General features: G+C 40.6%; 1 protein-coding gene across 2 annotated transcripts in view; it reads left to right on the forward strand.

Annotated features, from left to right (window-relative positions):
* LOC128699671 (cytochrome P450 9e2-like) overlaps nucleotides 1-17,885 on the forward strand; it is a 46,243-nt gene that overhangs the window by 15,451 nt on the left and 12,907 nt on the right. For both annotated transcript variants that reach the window (XM_070080964.1, XM_070080965.1), the window contains exon 5: nucleotides 2,277-2,467. In XM_070080964.1, coding sequence (XP_069937065.1) covers nucleotides 2,277-2,467 — 191 coding nt within the window. The remainder of the gene's footprint in view (nucleotides 1-2,276; nucleotides 2,468-17,885) is intronic.

Raw genomic sequence — 17,885 nt, forward strand, 5'->3', positions numbered from 1 at the left:
TCAGGACCTTGAATCACAGCTTGACATTTATAAATAGTAAAGAAATTAACGATTTTTATCTTCTAGTCTATTTTCGACCCATTATTTTATACACTACTACGCATCCTAGATGAGGAACCTTAAACTGATGGCCACAGTTTGTTTTCTCCCTCATTTTTTTTTATTTAGGTTTGTAATATGAGAATGCCTCATCCGATGAGCTTCAAATTTTCGACTCTGTTGTACTGTATCGAGGGCGAGGTTCATGTACTACTGACTAGTGCAACTGCTCTATTTCCAGAGTTGTGTAACACATTCCGACATTACTGGAATGGCAATAATTATTTTCAAAAGTTTCTGCTGAATGCTTTCTGATGTTCAGAAAAGTTGTGTCTTGATGAGTCAAGATGGAAACTGACGTGAACAGATGTTCATTTAACAAATCTGAGTGAAAAATACCAAGATATTTACCGTCTGAATGAAAAGTACCAAGGTATTTACCAAGTATGGGTGAAAAGTGCCAAGACATTTGCCAAGTCTGAGTGAAAAGTGCCAAGACATTTACCAAGTCTGAGTGAAAAGTACCAAGGTATTTACCGTCTGAATGAAAAGTACCAAGGTATTTACCGTCTGAATGAAAAGTACCAAGGCATATACCAAGTATGAGTGAAAAGTGTCAAGACATTTACCAAGTCTAAGTGAAAAGTACCAAGACATTTACCAAGTCTAAGTGAAAAGTACCAAGATATTTACCAAGTATGAGTGAAAAGTGCCAAGACATTTACCTAGTCTGTGTGACAAGTACCAAGATATTTACTAAGTCTAAGTGAAAAGTACCAAGACATTTACCAAGTCTAAGTGAAAAGTACCAAGATATTTACTATCTGAATGAAAAGTGCCAAGACAGTTACCAAGTCTGAGTGAAAAGTGCCAAGACAATTACCAAGTCTGAGTGAAAAGTGCCAAGACAATTACCAAATCTGAGTGAAAAGTGCCAAGACAATTACCAAGTCTGAGTGAAAAGTGCCAAGACAATTACCAAGTCTGAGTGAAAAGTACCAAGGCATTTTTATTCCGTTGAAGTTTCGTTAAATATAATTGACCGAGCAGCGGGGGCGTTGCCCCCCGAACATCCGCCAGGATGTAAAAAGACTTCGTTATGTAACAGCAGAAGCATCTTACGGACAAGATAGTACCATTAACTTCAATTGATTGCTGGCAAATTTGCCAGTATACTAACAAACTTAAAAAAAAATTAGGATCGTTGGAATGACTCTTCAGGTCAACATATAATTGTCTTCAATAGCGTTTTTACCGTAATGCATTTTTCACGTTGTTATAACGTTGCTTAAACAAAAATTCGCCAATTTTATTGACTGAACAGTAAGAATGATTTACATTCAACAACTGATGAATCGGCTGATTGCCCTCAAAATTTTAACACTGTTGTTAGTCCATAAGAGAGATAATAACCTACACTGTTGTTAGTCCATAAGAGAGATAATAACCTACACTGTTGTTAGTCCATAAGAGAGATAATAACCTACACTGTTGTTAGTCCATAAGAGAGATAATAACTTACACTGTTGTTAGTCCATAAGAGAGATAATAACCTACACTGTTGTTAGTCCATAAGAGAGATAATAACCTACACCGTTGTTAGTCCATAAGAGAGATAATAACCTACACTGTTGTTAGTCCATAAGAGAGATAATAACCTACACTGTTGTTAGTCCATAAGAGAGATAATAACCTACACTGTTGTTAGTCCATAATATTTACGTGACCACGATTACTACTCTTACATGTCAACCTGACCAACACTATCACACCTTTATAATTCCATTATAAGCCTTCATTTTCAAGTTTCTCTCCTGCATTGATCTAGCAACAGATAAGCATAACATCTAATAATCACAAATACCAAGTGTTCCTTGTGTGTCATATTCATTTACGTTACAGGAACATCTCGTTAATCTCACAAAACCACACAACTCAAATTAGATTTCACTTTTACAAGTAATACTGTACCTAGTAATAGAGTGCTACCTCTAGGCTGCAGATTGTTAGGGGCATCACACTCCTCGATCTCAGACCTGGCCTAATTTAGAGTCAGATCAGTTAGGCAGTTATGGCAGACATAACTAAGAAAAAGGTACCAATACAGCTGGTCAGGAGCATCTATGAGAAATATCTCCTATTTCCTAATTTATATCTAGATCGAAACACTCAATTACTTCGAATGAATTTTAAGTGTCATTCCAGATTGTAAACTAAAACGACACTTAACCAAACAGATTACCTGGCACTGAAGTGACTCTTCACCCTGGTGACCTAGTGACCATCCCATTTTGGAGTCTGCATCATGACCCTCGCTACTGGCAACATCCTGACGAGTTTCAGCCAGACCGCTTCCTTCCCGAGAACAAGGCGAAAATCACCGGTTTTACCCACATGCCTTTTGGAATTGGACCAAGGAACTGCATAGGTAATTGTTATATGTATTATATATATATATATATATATATATATATATATATATATATATATATATATATATATATATATATATATATATATATATATATATTTGTATATATATATATATATATATATATATATATATATATATATATAGATATATATATATATATATATATATATATATATATATATATATTATAGGTAGTAGGTTGGTAGACAGCAACCACCCAGGGAAGTACTACCGTCCTGCCAGATGACTGTGAAACAAAAACCTGTAACTGTTTTGCATGATGGTAGGATTGCTGGTTTTCTTTTTCTGTCTCATAAACACGCTAGATAACAGGGATATCTTGCTACTCCTACTTACACTTTGGTCACACTTCACAGACACGCACATGCATATATATATATACATACATCTAGGTTTTTCTCCTTATTCTAAATAGCTCTTGTTCTTTTTTATTTCTTCTATTGTCCATGGGGAAGTGGAAAAGAATCTTTCCTCCGTAAGCAATGCGTGTCGTATGAGGCGACTAAAATGCCGGGAGCAATGGGCTAGTAACCCCTTCTCCTGTATACATTTACTAAAAAAGAGAAGAAGAAAAACTTTATAAAACTGGGTTGTTTAAATGTGCGTGGATGTAGTGCGGATGACAAGAAACAGATGATTGCTGATGTTATGAATGAAAAGTAGTTGGATGTCCTGGCTCTAAGCGAAACAAAGCTGAAGGGGGTAGGAGAGTTTCAGTGGGGGGAAATAAATGGGATTAAATCTGGAGTATCTGAGAGAGTTAGAGCAAAGGAAGGGGTAGCAGTAATGTTAAATGATCAGTTATGGAAGGAGAAAAGAGAATATGAATGTGTAAATTCGAGAATTATGTGGATTAAAGTAAAGGTTGGATGCTAGAAGTGGGTCATAATAAGCGTGTATGCACCTGGAGAAGAGAGGAATGCAGAGGAGAGAGAGAGATTTTGGGAGATGTTAAGTGAATGAATATGAGCCTTTGAACCAAGTGAGAGAGTAATTGTGGTAGGGGACCTGAATGCTAAAGTAGGAGAAACTTTTAGAGAGGGTGTGGTAGGTAAGTTTGGGGTGCCAGGTGTAAATGATAATGGGAGCCCTTTGATTGAACTTTGTATAGAAAGGGGTTTAGTTATAGGTAATACATATTTTAAGAAAAAGAGGATAAATAAGTATACACGATATGATGTAGGGCGAAATGACAGTAGTTTGTTGGATTATGTATTGGTAGATAAAAGACTGTTGAGTAGACTTCAGGATGTACATGTTTATCGAGGGGCCACAGATATATCAGATCACTTTCTAGTTGTAGCTACACTGAGAGTAAAAGGTAGATGGGATACAAGGAGAATAGAAGCATCAGGGAAGAGAGAGGTGAAGGTTTATAAACTAAAAGAGGAGGCAGTTAGGGTAAGATATAAACAGCTATTGGAGGATAGATGGGCTAATGAGAGCATAGGCAATGGGGTCGAAGAGGAATGGGGTAGGTTTAAAAATGTAGTGTTAGAGTGTTCAGCAGAAGTTTGTGGTTACAGGAAAGTGGGTGCAGGAGGGAAGAGGAGCGATTGGTGGAATGATGATGTAAAGAGAGTAGTAAGGGAGAAAAAGTTAGCATATGAGAAGTTTTTACAAAGTAGAAGTGATGCAAGGAGGGAAGAGTATATGGAGAAAAAGAGAGAGGTTAAGAGAGTGGTGAAGCAATGTAAAAAGAGAGCAAATGAGAGAGTGGGTGAGCTGTTATCAACAAATTTTGTTGAAAATAAGAAAAAGTTTTGGAGTGAGATTAACAAGTTAAGGAAGCCTAGAGAACAAATGGATTTGTCAGTTAAAAATAGGAGAGGAGAGTTATTAAATGGAGAGTTAGAGGTATTGGGAAGATGGAGGGAATATTTTGAGGAATTGTTAAATGTTGATGAAGATAGGGAAGCTGTGATTTCGTGTATAGGGCAAGGAGGAATAACATCTTGTAGGAGTGAGGAAGAGCCAGTTGTGAGTGTGGGGGAAGTTCGTGAGGCAGTAGGTAAAATGAAAGGGGGTAAGGCAGCTGGGATTGATGGGATAAAGATAGAAATGTTAAAAGCAGGTGGGGATATAGTTTTGGAGTGGTTGGTGCAATTATTTAATAAATGTATGGAAGAGGGTAAGGTACCTAGGGATTGGCAGAGAGCATGCATAGTTCCTTTGTATAAAGGCAAAGGGGATAAAAGAGAGTGCAAAAATTATAGGGGGATAAGTCTGTTGAGTGTACCTGGTAAAGTGTATGGTAGAGTTATAATTGAAAGAATTAAGAGTAAGACAGAGAATAGGATAGCAGATGAACAAGGAGGCTTTAGGAAAGGTAGGGGGTGTGTGGACCAGGTGTTTACAGTGAAACATATAAGTGAACAGTATTTAGATAAGGCTAAAGAGGTCTTTGTGGCATTTATGGATTTGGAAAAGGCGTATGACAGGGTGGATAGGGGGGCAATGTGGCAGATGTTGCAAGTGTATGGTGTAGGAGGTAGGTTACTGAAAGCAGTGAAGAGTTTTTACGAGGATAGTGAGGCTCAAGTTAGAGTATGTAGAAAAGAGGGAAATTTTTTCCCAGTAAAAGTAGGCCTTAGACAAGGATGTGTGATGTCACCGTGGTTGTTTAATATATTTATAGATGGGGTTGTAAGAGAAGTAAATGCGAGGGTCTTGGCAAGAGGCGTGGAGTTAAAAGATAAAGAATCACACACAGGGTGGGAGTTGTCACAGCTGCTCTTTGCTGATGACACTGTGCTCTTGGGAGATTCTGAAGAGAAGCTGCAGAGATTGGTGGATGAATTTGGTAGGGTGTGCAAAAGAAGAAAATTAAAGGTGAATACAGGAAAGAGTAAGGTTATGAGGATAACAAAAAGATTAGGTGATGAAAGATTGAATATCAGATTGGAGGGAGAGAGTATGGAGGAGGTGAACGTATTCAGATATTTGGGAGTGGACGTGTCAGCGGATGGGTCTATGAAAGATGAGGTGAATCATAGAATTGATGAGGGAAAAAGAGTGAGTGGTGCACTTAGGAGTCTGTGGAGACAGAGAACTTTGTCCTTGGAGGCAAAGAGGGGAATGTATGAGAGTATAGTTTTACCAACGCTCTTATATGGGTGTGAAGCATGGGTGATGAATGTTGCAGCGAGGAGAAGGCTGGAGGCAGTGGAGATGTCATGTCTGAGGGCAATGTGTGGTGTGAATATAATGCAGAGAATTCGTAGTTTGGAAGTTAGGAGGAGGTGCGGGATTACCAAAACTGTTGTCCAGAGGGCTGAGGAAGGGTTGTTGAGGTGGTTCGGACATGTAGAGAGAATGGAGCGAAACAGAATAACTTCAAGAGTGTATCAGTCTGTAGTGGAAGGAAGGCGGGGTAGGGGTCGGCCTAGGAAGGGTTGGAGGGAGGGGGTAAAGGAGGTTTTGTGTGCGAGGGGCTTGGACTTCCAGCAGGCATGCGTGAGCGTGTTTGATAGGAGTGAATGGAGACAAATGGTTTTTAATACTTGACGTGCTGTTGGAGTGTGAGCAAAGTAACATTTATGAAGGGATTCAGGGAAACCGGCAGGCCGGACTTGAGTCCTGGAGATGGGAAGTACAGTGCCTGCACTCTGAAGGAGGGGTGTTAATGTTGCAGTTTAAAAACTGTAGTGTAAAGCACCCTTCTGGCAAGACAGTGATGGAGTGAATGATGGTGAAAGTTTTTCTTTTTCGGGCCACCCTGCCTTGGTGGGAATCGGCCAGTGTGATAATAAAAAATAATAAATAAATATATATATATATATATATATATATATATATATATGATGGAGGAGAGAATAAGCGATCTTGATGCCAATGATGCTCTGTATCTCCTCACAAGGTGTCTTACTTGCCAACTCACTTACTTCTTGAGGTGTGCACCCTCTTTTGACAACCCAACACTCGATGAATATGACGCACACCTGAGATCAACTTTTAAGAAGGCACTGAACCTGTCACTAGAGGATGAGCAGTGGGATCAGGCAACCCTCCCAGTGCGACTGGGAGGTATAGGGGTGCGTAAAGCAACGCATGTTGCTTTACCTGCTTTTCTGTCTTCGTGTTTGGCTTCCAGTGCATTAGTCAAGAAGATAGTTCCCGAACGCTTGAGAGACGTGGTAGAAGCTCAAGACCCCAGGTTTACTGAAGCAGCGATTCGGTGGGACACCCTTACAGACTCCTCCAGTAGACCAGATCCTCCCAAACAGCACAAACAGTCCCACTGGGACAAACCGATCATGGAAAAAATCGCCAACACAATGCTCTCCAATGGTTCAAGAAAGGACAAAGCTAGTCTCCTGGCAGTGAAGGCACCACACTCAGGAAATTTCTTGTTAGCTGTTCCCAATTCCTCCCTGGGCACCTGTCTCGACCCACAGGCCATTCGGATTGGTGTTGCTCTTCGCCTAGCCGCCCCCATCCTCACCGAACATAGGTGTATTTGCGGCAGGGAGACAGCTGATCAATTCGGACTTCATGGTCTCGTGTGTCACACAGTAGAAGGGAAGTATGCCAGACATGAGGAGGTCAATGACATCATAAAGAGAAGCCTCGCCACAGCCTGTTGCCCAGCTCAACGGGAACCCCAAGTACAGAGGTCTGATGGAAGTCAAAAGCGTCCTGATGGAGCCACTATGCTACCCTGGAAGGATGGAAAGCAGATTGCCTGGGACTACACCTGTGCTGCCACATTGGCAGACACCTACTTGCCATACTCCGTAGTGGAAGGGGGTGGAGCTGCCAGCCACAGGGAGACCCAGAAGATCCGAAAATATGAAGACCTTCCCCCTTGCTATAACTTCATTCCAATAGGGTCGGAGACCCTTGGAGCATGGGACAAGTGTGCTCTAAAGTTCCTCAAAGAGCTGGGTGAAAAGCTCATCATAGAAACCAAGGACCACAGGGCGACCAGCTTCCTCTTTCAGAGACTCAGTGCTGCAATCCAGAGAGGAAATGCCTGCAGCATTCTGGGCATGTGGCCCACTGCAGGGGAGCTGGACGAAGTATTCGAGATGTAGCTCTGAGTTACCTATGTTGTTTTACTTTCTGTTGTATTTTTGTGAATGTTTGGCCAATGTATTTTGTCTTTAAATAAAACATACTTGAAATATAGGGGGTGGTAGGAGAAAATTCTCAAACAGCTTCAGGGAGAACCTTGAGTTTTCCCTGCAGCAAGTTTATTCTTTTCTCTGAGGATGAGGGTCCCTATGACAGTTCTGGAGGTGGTACCTCCCTATATTTTATTATATATGTATATATATATATATATATATATATATATATATATATATATATATATATATATATATATATATATATATATATATATATATATATGTGTGTGTGTGTGTGTGTGTGTGTAGGAAATCTTTAGCTCAGGTACTTTCACAATTCTCGGTGGGTCATCAGGAGTTATGCAGTGTTGCAAGAGTAGCAAGTGAAAGGTTTCTCATAGTACGTTAGCGTGGGTGATACCAGTTCCAGCTTGTCTCAGAATATGAGAGGCACCGGCCAATTACCATCCATCTAACCACCCTCCCTGCCCCACCCCACATGGAGTAGGGTAGACAAGGACCTCCAAGTTTACAGAAACCGAGAAACAGAAAAATAAGAGATGTGAGAGGCAGCCCTAAGTTTCTTCTAATAGCTGAGAACAAGTCATGTGACATAAGAGATTATGTTCCATTAGTGAATAATATACATATGGAATGCTGCTATTATGTATAACCTGATTAATAAAGGAAAAGAAATGTTCCTGGAAATACTCAGAAAATTCTTATCGTATATTCGTAAACATTGCTTACCAATATTCTCAGCATCAATTAATATGCCTGTATTATTTGTGAATATTCTGTAATACTCTGATATTCCTAAAATCTTCCAGTTCATAAATTTTCAAATATTCTTTAGTACCACTAACAGCCTAAAACTGTAATCCAGCAGACTAGTTGCAATCATCTTGCAATCAACCATGTGTGTACTTTTATACAGCTGTACCTATTAAGTTTAAGACCGCAATGGAAATACAATCGACCCTCAACTAACGGCGGCATTAAGTAACGGCAGTTTCGTCTAACGGCACTTTTTACCGTAGAAAAAATGCCTTAACCAACGGTGAAAAACATAACCAACGACGTTTGTCCGGAAGTGTCGATTAACATGTGATAGTGTTTCTCAGTCTATAATTTGTGAAAAGGCAAGGAAGTTGCATGATGATCTCATTAAGAAAATGCCTCAATATAGTGCTGCGGCAAGGCATGGTGAGGCTGCCAGTTCAGACAAAAAATGCAGCTGAAAAATATATGAAGGACTTTAAGGAATACATAGAGACTGAAAACCTAAAACCTGAACAAGTGTTTAAGTGTGAGGAAACAGGCCTGTTTTGGAAGAAAATGCCAAACAGGACCTACATTACTCAGGAGGAAAAGGCACTCCCAGGACATAAGCCTATGAAAGACAGGCTGACATTAATGTTGTGTAGTAATGCTAGTGGTGATTGCAAAGTGAAGCCTTTATTGGTGTATCACTCTGAAACTCCCAGAGTGTTCAGGAAAAACAATATCGTCAAGGAGAATTTGAGTGTGCTGTGGAGATCAAACAGTAAGTCATGGGTCACTAGGGTATTTTTCTTGGACTGGTTTTATGGTGTGTTTGGCCCCACTGTGACAAAATACCTCCTAGAAAAGAAATTGCCACTCAAGTGCCTCCTGGTAATGGACAATGCTCCTGCTCATCCTCACAACTTGCAAGAGGAAATTACAGGGGAGTTTGGTTTCGTTAAGGTGAAGTTTTTGCCTCCTAATACAACTCCTCTCCTCTAGCCCATGGACCAGCAGGTCATTTCAAACTTCAAAAACTCTACACAAAAGCAGTGTTTCAAAAGTGCTTTGAAGTGATGTCAGACACTCAATTGACCCTATGAGAGTTTTGGAAAGCACTTCAATATCCTCAGTTGTGTAAACCTTGTATGTAAGGCTTGGGAGGGAGTGACTAAGAGGACCTTTAACTCTGCTTGGAGGAAACTGTGGCCAGAATGTGTAGAACAGAGGGATGTTGAAGGGTTTGGGGCTAACCCTCAGGAGGCTATGCCAGTAGTGGAAGTTATTGTGTCATTGGGGAAGTCGGGGTTGGAGGTTTGTGACGAGGATGTGGAAGGGTTGGTGCAGAACGACGAGGAAGAACTAACCACTGCAGACCTGCAAGAGCTTCAGGAGCAACAGATCACATCTCAGGAATGTTCTTCAGAGCAGGATGAAGAGAGACAGAGGAGGAGGACTTCATCAAGGATTAGGGAAATGTGTTCAATGTTTACAAAGGTGCAAGCATTTATCGACGAATTTTATCCTGTCACCGAAGTTGCAAGCTGCACTGGCAACATGTACAATGACACTCTTGTGTCCCATTTTAGGGAAATCCTAAGGGCACGTGAGAAACAGAGCTCTCTGGACAGCTATTTTGTGCGACAGGGGTCCAGTGACTCTCAAGCTGGTCCTAGTGGCATTAAAAAAACAAAAAGGGAGATAACCCCACCAAAGGACTTGGTACCTGAAGTCCTTCTGGAAGGGGATTCTCCTTCCAAGCAATAGACAATTCTGAATTTCCCTGCTGCTGGCACATCACTCATCAACAACTCCACAATAAAGGTAAGTGGCATTTAATTATTGTTTATTTTGCATGTCCCATTCCTTTTCATGTAAAGAAATGTATATTTCATGTATTTTTTTTTCAGACTTTGGGTGTCAGGAACGGATTAATTCTATTTCCATTATTTCTTATGGGGAAAATTAACTCGACCAACGGCAAGCCCTCTGGAACGGATTAATGCCGTTGGTTGAGGGTCCACTGTAAGTCACTATCTGCCTCCCTCGGGCTATCCTAGATGATCCACTTATATTTTATTACATAATATGTTACAGAAGATCTAAGAGATACGTTACTGATACAAAGATGACATATACAGTACATGAGGTGTGAGAGATACATGTCTAGTACATACTGTTATGTGTTTGTCACTGATTATAATGCGAAAATATCATCCAGCTCCGCAGAGCTGGGGCGTGTGCCCAAAATACAGCAGGCATTACCCCTCTGAACAGTCACACTGAGTCGTTGGAACAGAAAACTAGCTGCCCTGGGATCCCTAGTTACCCTGATGAATCTTTTGCCTAGCTCCTTAAGGAACTTAGATGCACTCTTCCCTCATGAACCAAGGGTCTCTGAGCCTATGGGAACAAACATATAATGATAGGCAAGTTCTCCATATTTTCTAGACTTTTGTGACTCCCTGAAGCTGGCAGCTGCCTCTCCTTCCTCCCTGGTGTATTGGAGATAGGTATCAGCCAAGGTAGATGCACATGTGTAGTCCCACACCACCGGCTTACTGTCTGTCCAGGCTTGAAGGGTGATACCATCTGGACACTTCTGGCTGCCATCAGATCTACACAGTTGGGGTGGCTCCCTTACTGCTGGGCATCTGGCTGTTGTGAGGCTCCTCTTGATAATGTTATTAGCCTCCTCATGTCTTGCAATCTTTCCCTCGGATTTACGGTACACAAGACCATGGTACCCGAATTGGTCTGCTGCTTCACTGCCACAAATACACCTGTGTTCAGCGAGAATAGGGGCGGCAAGTCAAAGGGCAACACCAATGCAGATGGTCTGTGAGTCGAGGCGTGTGCCAAGGCTGGAGTTGAGAACAGCCAACAGAAAGTCCCCTGCATGAGGACCTCTCACTGCCAGGAGGTGGGCTCTATCCTTCCCTGACACACTCCGAAGCATTGTGGAGGCTATATTCTCCACTATTGGGCCATCTCAGTGGGACTGTTTGTAGTTGTTGGGGGAAGCAGATCTGGTTTCAGAGCCCATTAGATTATCCCAGATCATGGCTCCATCAATGAACTTTTGTTCATGGACTCCAATCTTGTCTCTAAGATGTTTAAGGAGAATCACTGCTACAAGCTCTCTGGATGCAACGCTGAGGACAGAAAAGCAGGTAGCGCAATCTGTGATGACTTGCGGACACCAATGCCTCCTAGTCTGACTGAAAGTGTAGCTTGGTTCCACTGCCCGTTTTCTAAAGTACGGTTAAGTACTTTCGTAAAAATCTGCCTCATGACACACATGAGCTTTTAATCTCTGCACAAAATTCAGCTTAAACCAGCAAATAATAGAGCCTACTAAATTGGAGAATACATTGGACCTCATTTTCACTAACAATGATGATCTGATACGAAATGTCACCATATCAAAAACAATATACTCGGATCACAACATAATCGAGGTAAAGGCATGTATGCGCGGAGCCCCAGACCGACAAAATGAGTTTGGTCACGAGGGAGCCTTCACCAAACTCAACTTCAATAACAAAAACATAAAGTGGGACCAAGTAAACCAAGTCCTAAATGATATAAGCTGGGAAGATAGACTAAGCAACACAGACCAAAACTTATGCCTAGAACAGATTAACTCTGTAGCAATCGATGTATGCTCAAGGCTTATTCTTTTAAGAAAAAAGAGGAGTAGATGTAAAATAGAAAGAGACAGGCGCACCCTTTACAGGCGACGGAAAAGAATAACAGAGCGGCTAAAAGAGGCCAATATATCTGCAGTGCGTAGGGAGACACTAATAGAGAAATAGAAAACATCGAACTTAAGCTATAGGAAACTTATAGGAGTCAGGAATCGCGGGAAGAACTAAAAGCCATAAATGAAATCGAAAGAAACCCAAAGTATTTCTTTACTTATGCCAAATCAAAGTCGAGAGCAACATCCAGTATTGGGCCCCTACTTAAACAAGATGGGTCTTACACAGATGACAGCAAGGAAATGAGTGAGCTACTCAAGTCCCAGTATGACTCAGTTTTTAGCAAGCCGCTAACCAGACTGAGAGTCGAAGATCTAAATTAATTTTTTATGAGAGAGCCACAGAGTTTGGTAAACACAAGCCTATCTGATGTTATCCTGACGCCAAATGACTTCGAACAGGCGATAAATGACATGCCCATGCATTCTGCCCCAGGGCCAGACTCATGGAACTCCGTGTTCATCAAGAACTGCAAGAAGCCCCTATCACGTGCTTTTAACATCCTATGGAAAAGGAGCATAGACACGGGGATCGTCTCACACTTACTAAAAACAACAGACATAGCCCCACTCCACAAAGGGGCCATTAAAGCAATAGCAAAGAACTACAGACCGATAGCGCTAACATCCCATATCTTAAAAATCTTTGAAAGGGTCCTCAGAAGCAAGATCGCCACCCGTCTAGATACCCATCAATTACACAACCCAGGGCAACATGGGTTTAGAGCAGGTCGCTCCTGTCTGTCCCAACTACTGGATCACTACGACAAGGTCCTTGATGCACCAGAAGACAAAGAGAATGCAGATGTAATATACACAGACTTTGCAAAAGCCTTCGACAAACGTGACCATGGCGTAATAGCGCACAAAATGCATGCTGAAGGAATAACAGGAAAAGTTGGTAGATGGCTCTATAACTTCCTCGAAAACAGAACACAAAGAGTAGTAGTAAACAGAGTCAAATCTGAGGCGGCTACGGTGAAAAACTCTGTTTCGCAAGGTACAGTACTCGCTCCCATCTTGTTCCTCATCCTCATTTCTGACATAGACAAGGATGTCAGCTACAGCACCGTGTCTTCCTTTGCAGATGACACCCGAATCTGCATGACAGTGTCTTCCCTAGCAGACACTGCAAGGCTCCAGGCGGACATCAAACAAATCTTTCAATGGGCTGCAGAAAACAAAGAGAGATTTCAATTACTCCGATATGGTAAACACGAGGAAATTAAAACTTCATAAGAGTATAAAACAAATTCCAGCCACACAATAGAGCGAAAAACTAACGCCAAAGACCTGGGAGTGATCATGTCGGAGCATCTCACCTTCAAGGACCATAACATTGTATCAATCGCATCTGCTAAAAAAATGACAGGATGGATAATGAGAACCTTCAAAACTAGGGATGCAAAGCCCATGATAACACTATTTAGGTCGCCTGTTCTATCTAGGCTAGAATATTGCTGCACACTAACAGCACCTTCAAGGCAGGTGAAATTGCTGACCTAGAAAATGTACAGAGAACCTTCACGGCACGCATAACTGAGATAAAACACCTCAATTATTGGGAGCACTTGAAGTTCTTCAACCTGTACTCCCTGGAATGCAGGCGGGAGAGATACATGATTATATATGCCTGGAAAATCCTAGAGGGACTAGTACCAAACTTGCACACGAAAATCATTCTCTCCGAAAGCAAAAGACTCGGCAGACAATGCAACATCCCCCAAATGAAAAGCAGGGGTGTTACTACAACACAATAAGTGCCAGGGGCCCAAGACTGTTCAACTGCCTTCCAGCATACATAAGGGGGATTACCAATAGACCCCTGGGTGTCTTCAAGCTGGCACTGGACAGGCACCTAAAGTCGGTACATGACCAGCCAGGCTGTGGCCCGTACATTGGATTGCATGCAGCCAGCAGTAACAGCCTGGTTGATCAGGCCCTGATCCACCATGAGGCCTGGTCACAGACCGGGCCGCAGGGGCGTTGACCCCCGAAACTCTCTCCAGGTAAACTCCAGGTATTCGCCCAGTATAGGGTTATCATATACATACATATATATATATATATATATATATATATATATATATATATATATATATATATAATATATATATATATATATACAGGAAGGCCCCACTTATACGGCGGGTTAGGTTCCAGGCTACCGCCGTAAAGCGGAAATCGCCGTAAAGTGGAACACCCTTTTTTTCCACTTATAAATGCATACAAACACTAGATAACAAGTTTACACTAACATATATTAAGTTAGCAATAGAACCAGGCATCAAAAAACAATAAAAAGGTACAATACACACATAGTGCACTCATTACTTACCTTAAAATATTTATAGTCTTAATCTAGGGTGAGACAAGTAGTATTTATTGTAAGAAATCAAGTGTGGTATGTATTGTAATAGCCAGGCTATCTTACCAGGCCACCCCACCCACACATACTGTTCTATGATATTTAAGCATCCCAGAGCGATAAAATGTATATACAGTTCACTCATTACTTACCTTAAAATATTTGTAGTCTTAATGTAGGGTCAGGAGTAAGTAAATGAGATAAAACGAATAAATGAGAGAGAGAAAGAATGAGTACATGAGGTAACAGAAGCAGAGTTATGTAAACAAACCAGGCTCCCACATCTTATATTTATGTTTATTTATTCTATTGTGGGGTGTATTTATCATCTTTTTATGTTATGTATCGTGTTTATTATATAATTTTGAAAAAAATATCATGGCTGGATTAATGAAAATGTGTATATTACCGTAATATACAACATTTAATGAGACTCAGTATTGTTATTATCACCACTTGTGCAAGTCGTCTGCTCACATCTCACATTTGTTTATTTATTCTACTGTGGGGTGTATTTATCTTATTTATATGTTATGCATCGTGTTTATTATATAATTTTGAAAAAAATATCATGGATGGATTAATGAAAATGTGTATATTACCGTAATATACGACATTTAATGAGACTCAGTATTGTTATTATCACCACTTGTGCAAGTCGTCTGCTCACATCTCACATTTGTTTATTTATTCTACTGTGGGGTGTATTTATCTTATTTATATGTTATGCATCTTGTTTATTATATAATTTTGAAAAAAATATCATGGATGGATTAATGAAAATGTGTATATTAACGTAATATACGACATTTAAATGACTCGATGTATGTAAGTTTATTTAGGTACAGGTATACATAAGTATAATTATCAGAGTATATATAAAATATGAAATAACTTTTAAAAACATTTGAAATTTTGGAGTTTCCAGACAAAATGGAGAGACTTAGTGCTTACTGAGCTCATGGAGAATGTAAACAAACAGGGTGGGGCACGGTGACCGTATTAGAAAGTCAGGTGGGGGGAGCCGTATAGTGAGTTTTGGTCATAATTTGAAATGTCCGTATTAGCGGAACGCCGTAAAGTGAAACGCCGTAAAGCGGGGCCTTCCTGTATATATATATATATATATATATATATATATATATGAACATAACTGTCAGTGATTAAACAGAAAGAGGCGAAAGAAAATCCCCAAAAAGAAAATACTTTCATCATCATTCAACACTTTCACCTCACTCACACATAATCACTGTTTTTGCAGAGGTGCTCAGAATACAACAGTTTAGAAGCATATACATGTATATATAAAGATGCACAACATATCCCTCCAAACTGCCAATATCCCAAACCCCTCCTTTAAAGTGCAGGCATTGTATTTCCCATTTCCAGGACTCGAGTCCGGCTATATAAAAATAACTGGTTTCCCTGAATCCCTTCATTAAATATTACCATGCTCACATTCCAACAGCTTGTCAGGTCCCAGATACCATTCGTCTCCATTCACTCTTATCTAACACGCTCATGCACGCTTGCTGGAAGTCCAAGCCCCTCACCCACGAAACCTCCTTTACCCCCTCCCTCCGACATTTATGAGGATGAGCCCTACCCCGCCTTCCTTCCCCTACAGATTTATACACTCTCTGTGTCATTCTACTTTGATCCATTCTCTTTGAATGACCAAACCACTTCAACAACCCCTCTTCAGCCCTCTGACTAATACTTTTATTAACTCCACACCTTCTCCTAATTTCCACACTCTGAATTTTCTGCATAATATTTACACCACACAATGCCCTTAGACAGGACATCTCCACTGCCTCCAACTGTCTCCTCACTGCAGCATTTACAACCCAAGCTTCACACCCATATAAGAGTGTTGGTACTACTATACTTTTATACAGTCCCTTCTTTGCCTCCATAGATAATGTTTTTTTGTCTCCACATATACTTCAACGCACCACTCACCATTTTTCCTTCAACAATTCTATGATTAACCTCATCCTTCATAAATCCATCCGCTGACACGTCAACTCCCAAATATCTGAAAACATTCACTTCTTCCATACTCCTCCTCCCCAATTTGATATCCAATTTTTCTTTATCTAAATCATTTGATAGCCTCATCATCTTACTCTTTTCTATGTTCACTTTCAACTTTCTACCTTTACACACACTCCCAAACTCGTCCACTAACGTTTGCAATTTTTCTTTAGAATCTCCCATAATCACAGTATCATCAGCAAAAAGTAACTGTGTCACTTCCCATTTTGTATTTGATTCCCCATAATTTAATCCTACCCCTCTCCCGAGCACCCTAGCATTTACGTCTTTTACAACCCCATCTATAAATATATTAAACAACCATGGTTACATTACACATCCCTGTCTAAGACTTACTTTTACCGGGAAGTAGTCTCCCTCTCTTCTACACACCCTAACTTGAGCCTCACTATCCTCATAAAAACTCTGTACCGCATTTAGTAACTTACCACCTATTCCATATACATGTACACATGTACTTGCAACATCTGCCACATTGCTTCCGTATCCACTCTATCATATGCCTTTTCTAAATCCATAAAAGCAATAAAAACTTCCCTACCTTTATCTAAATACTGTTCACATATATGCTTCAATGTAAGCACTTGATCTACACATCCCCTACCCACTCTAAAACCTCCTTGCTCATCTGCAATCCTACATTGTCTTACCTCTAATTCTTTCAATAATAACCCTACTGTACACTTTTCCTGGTATACTCGGTAAACTTATTCCTCTATAATTTTTACAATCTCTTTTGTCTCCCTTCCCTTTATATAAAGGAACTATACATGCTCTCTGCCAATCCCTAGGTACCTTACCCTCTTTCATACATTTATTAAACAAAAATACCAACCACTCCAACACTATCTCTCCCCCTGCTTTTAACCTTTCTGTCATGATCCCGTCAGTTCCAGCTGCTTTACCCTCTTTCATTCTACGTAATGCATCATGCACCTCCCCCCACACTCGCATCCTGCTCTTCACTCCTAAAAGATGGTATACCTCCCTGGCCAGTGCATGAAATTGCTGCCTCCCTTTCTTCGTTGACATTTAAAAGTTCCTCAAAATATTCTCACCATCTACCTAATACCTCCATCTCCCCATCTACTAACTCCCCTACTCTGTTTTTAACTGACTAATCCATTTGTTCCCTAGGCTTTCTTAACTTATTTAACTCCAAAATTTTTTCTTATTTTCATTAAAATTTCTTGACAGTGCCTCTCCCACTCTATCATCTGCTCTCCTTTCGCACTCTCCCCACTCTCTTCACATTTCTTTTACTCTCCATATACTCTACTCTTCTTATAACACTTCTGCTTTGTAAAAACCTCTCATAAGCTACCTTTTTCTCTTTTATCACACCCTTTACTTCATCATTCC

Source organism: Cherax quadricarinatus, unplaced genomic scaffold, assembly GCF_038502225.1.
Source record: "Cherax quadricarinatus isolate ZL_2023a unplaced genomic scaffold, ASM3850222v1 Contig1370, whole genome shotgun sequence".
Taxonomy (NCBI): Eukaryota; Metazoa; Arthropoda; class Malacostraca; order Decapoda; family Parastacidae; genus Cherax; species Cherax quadricarinatus.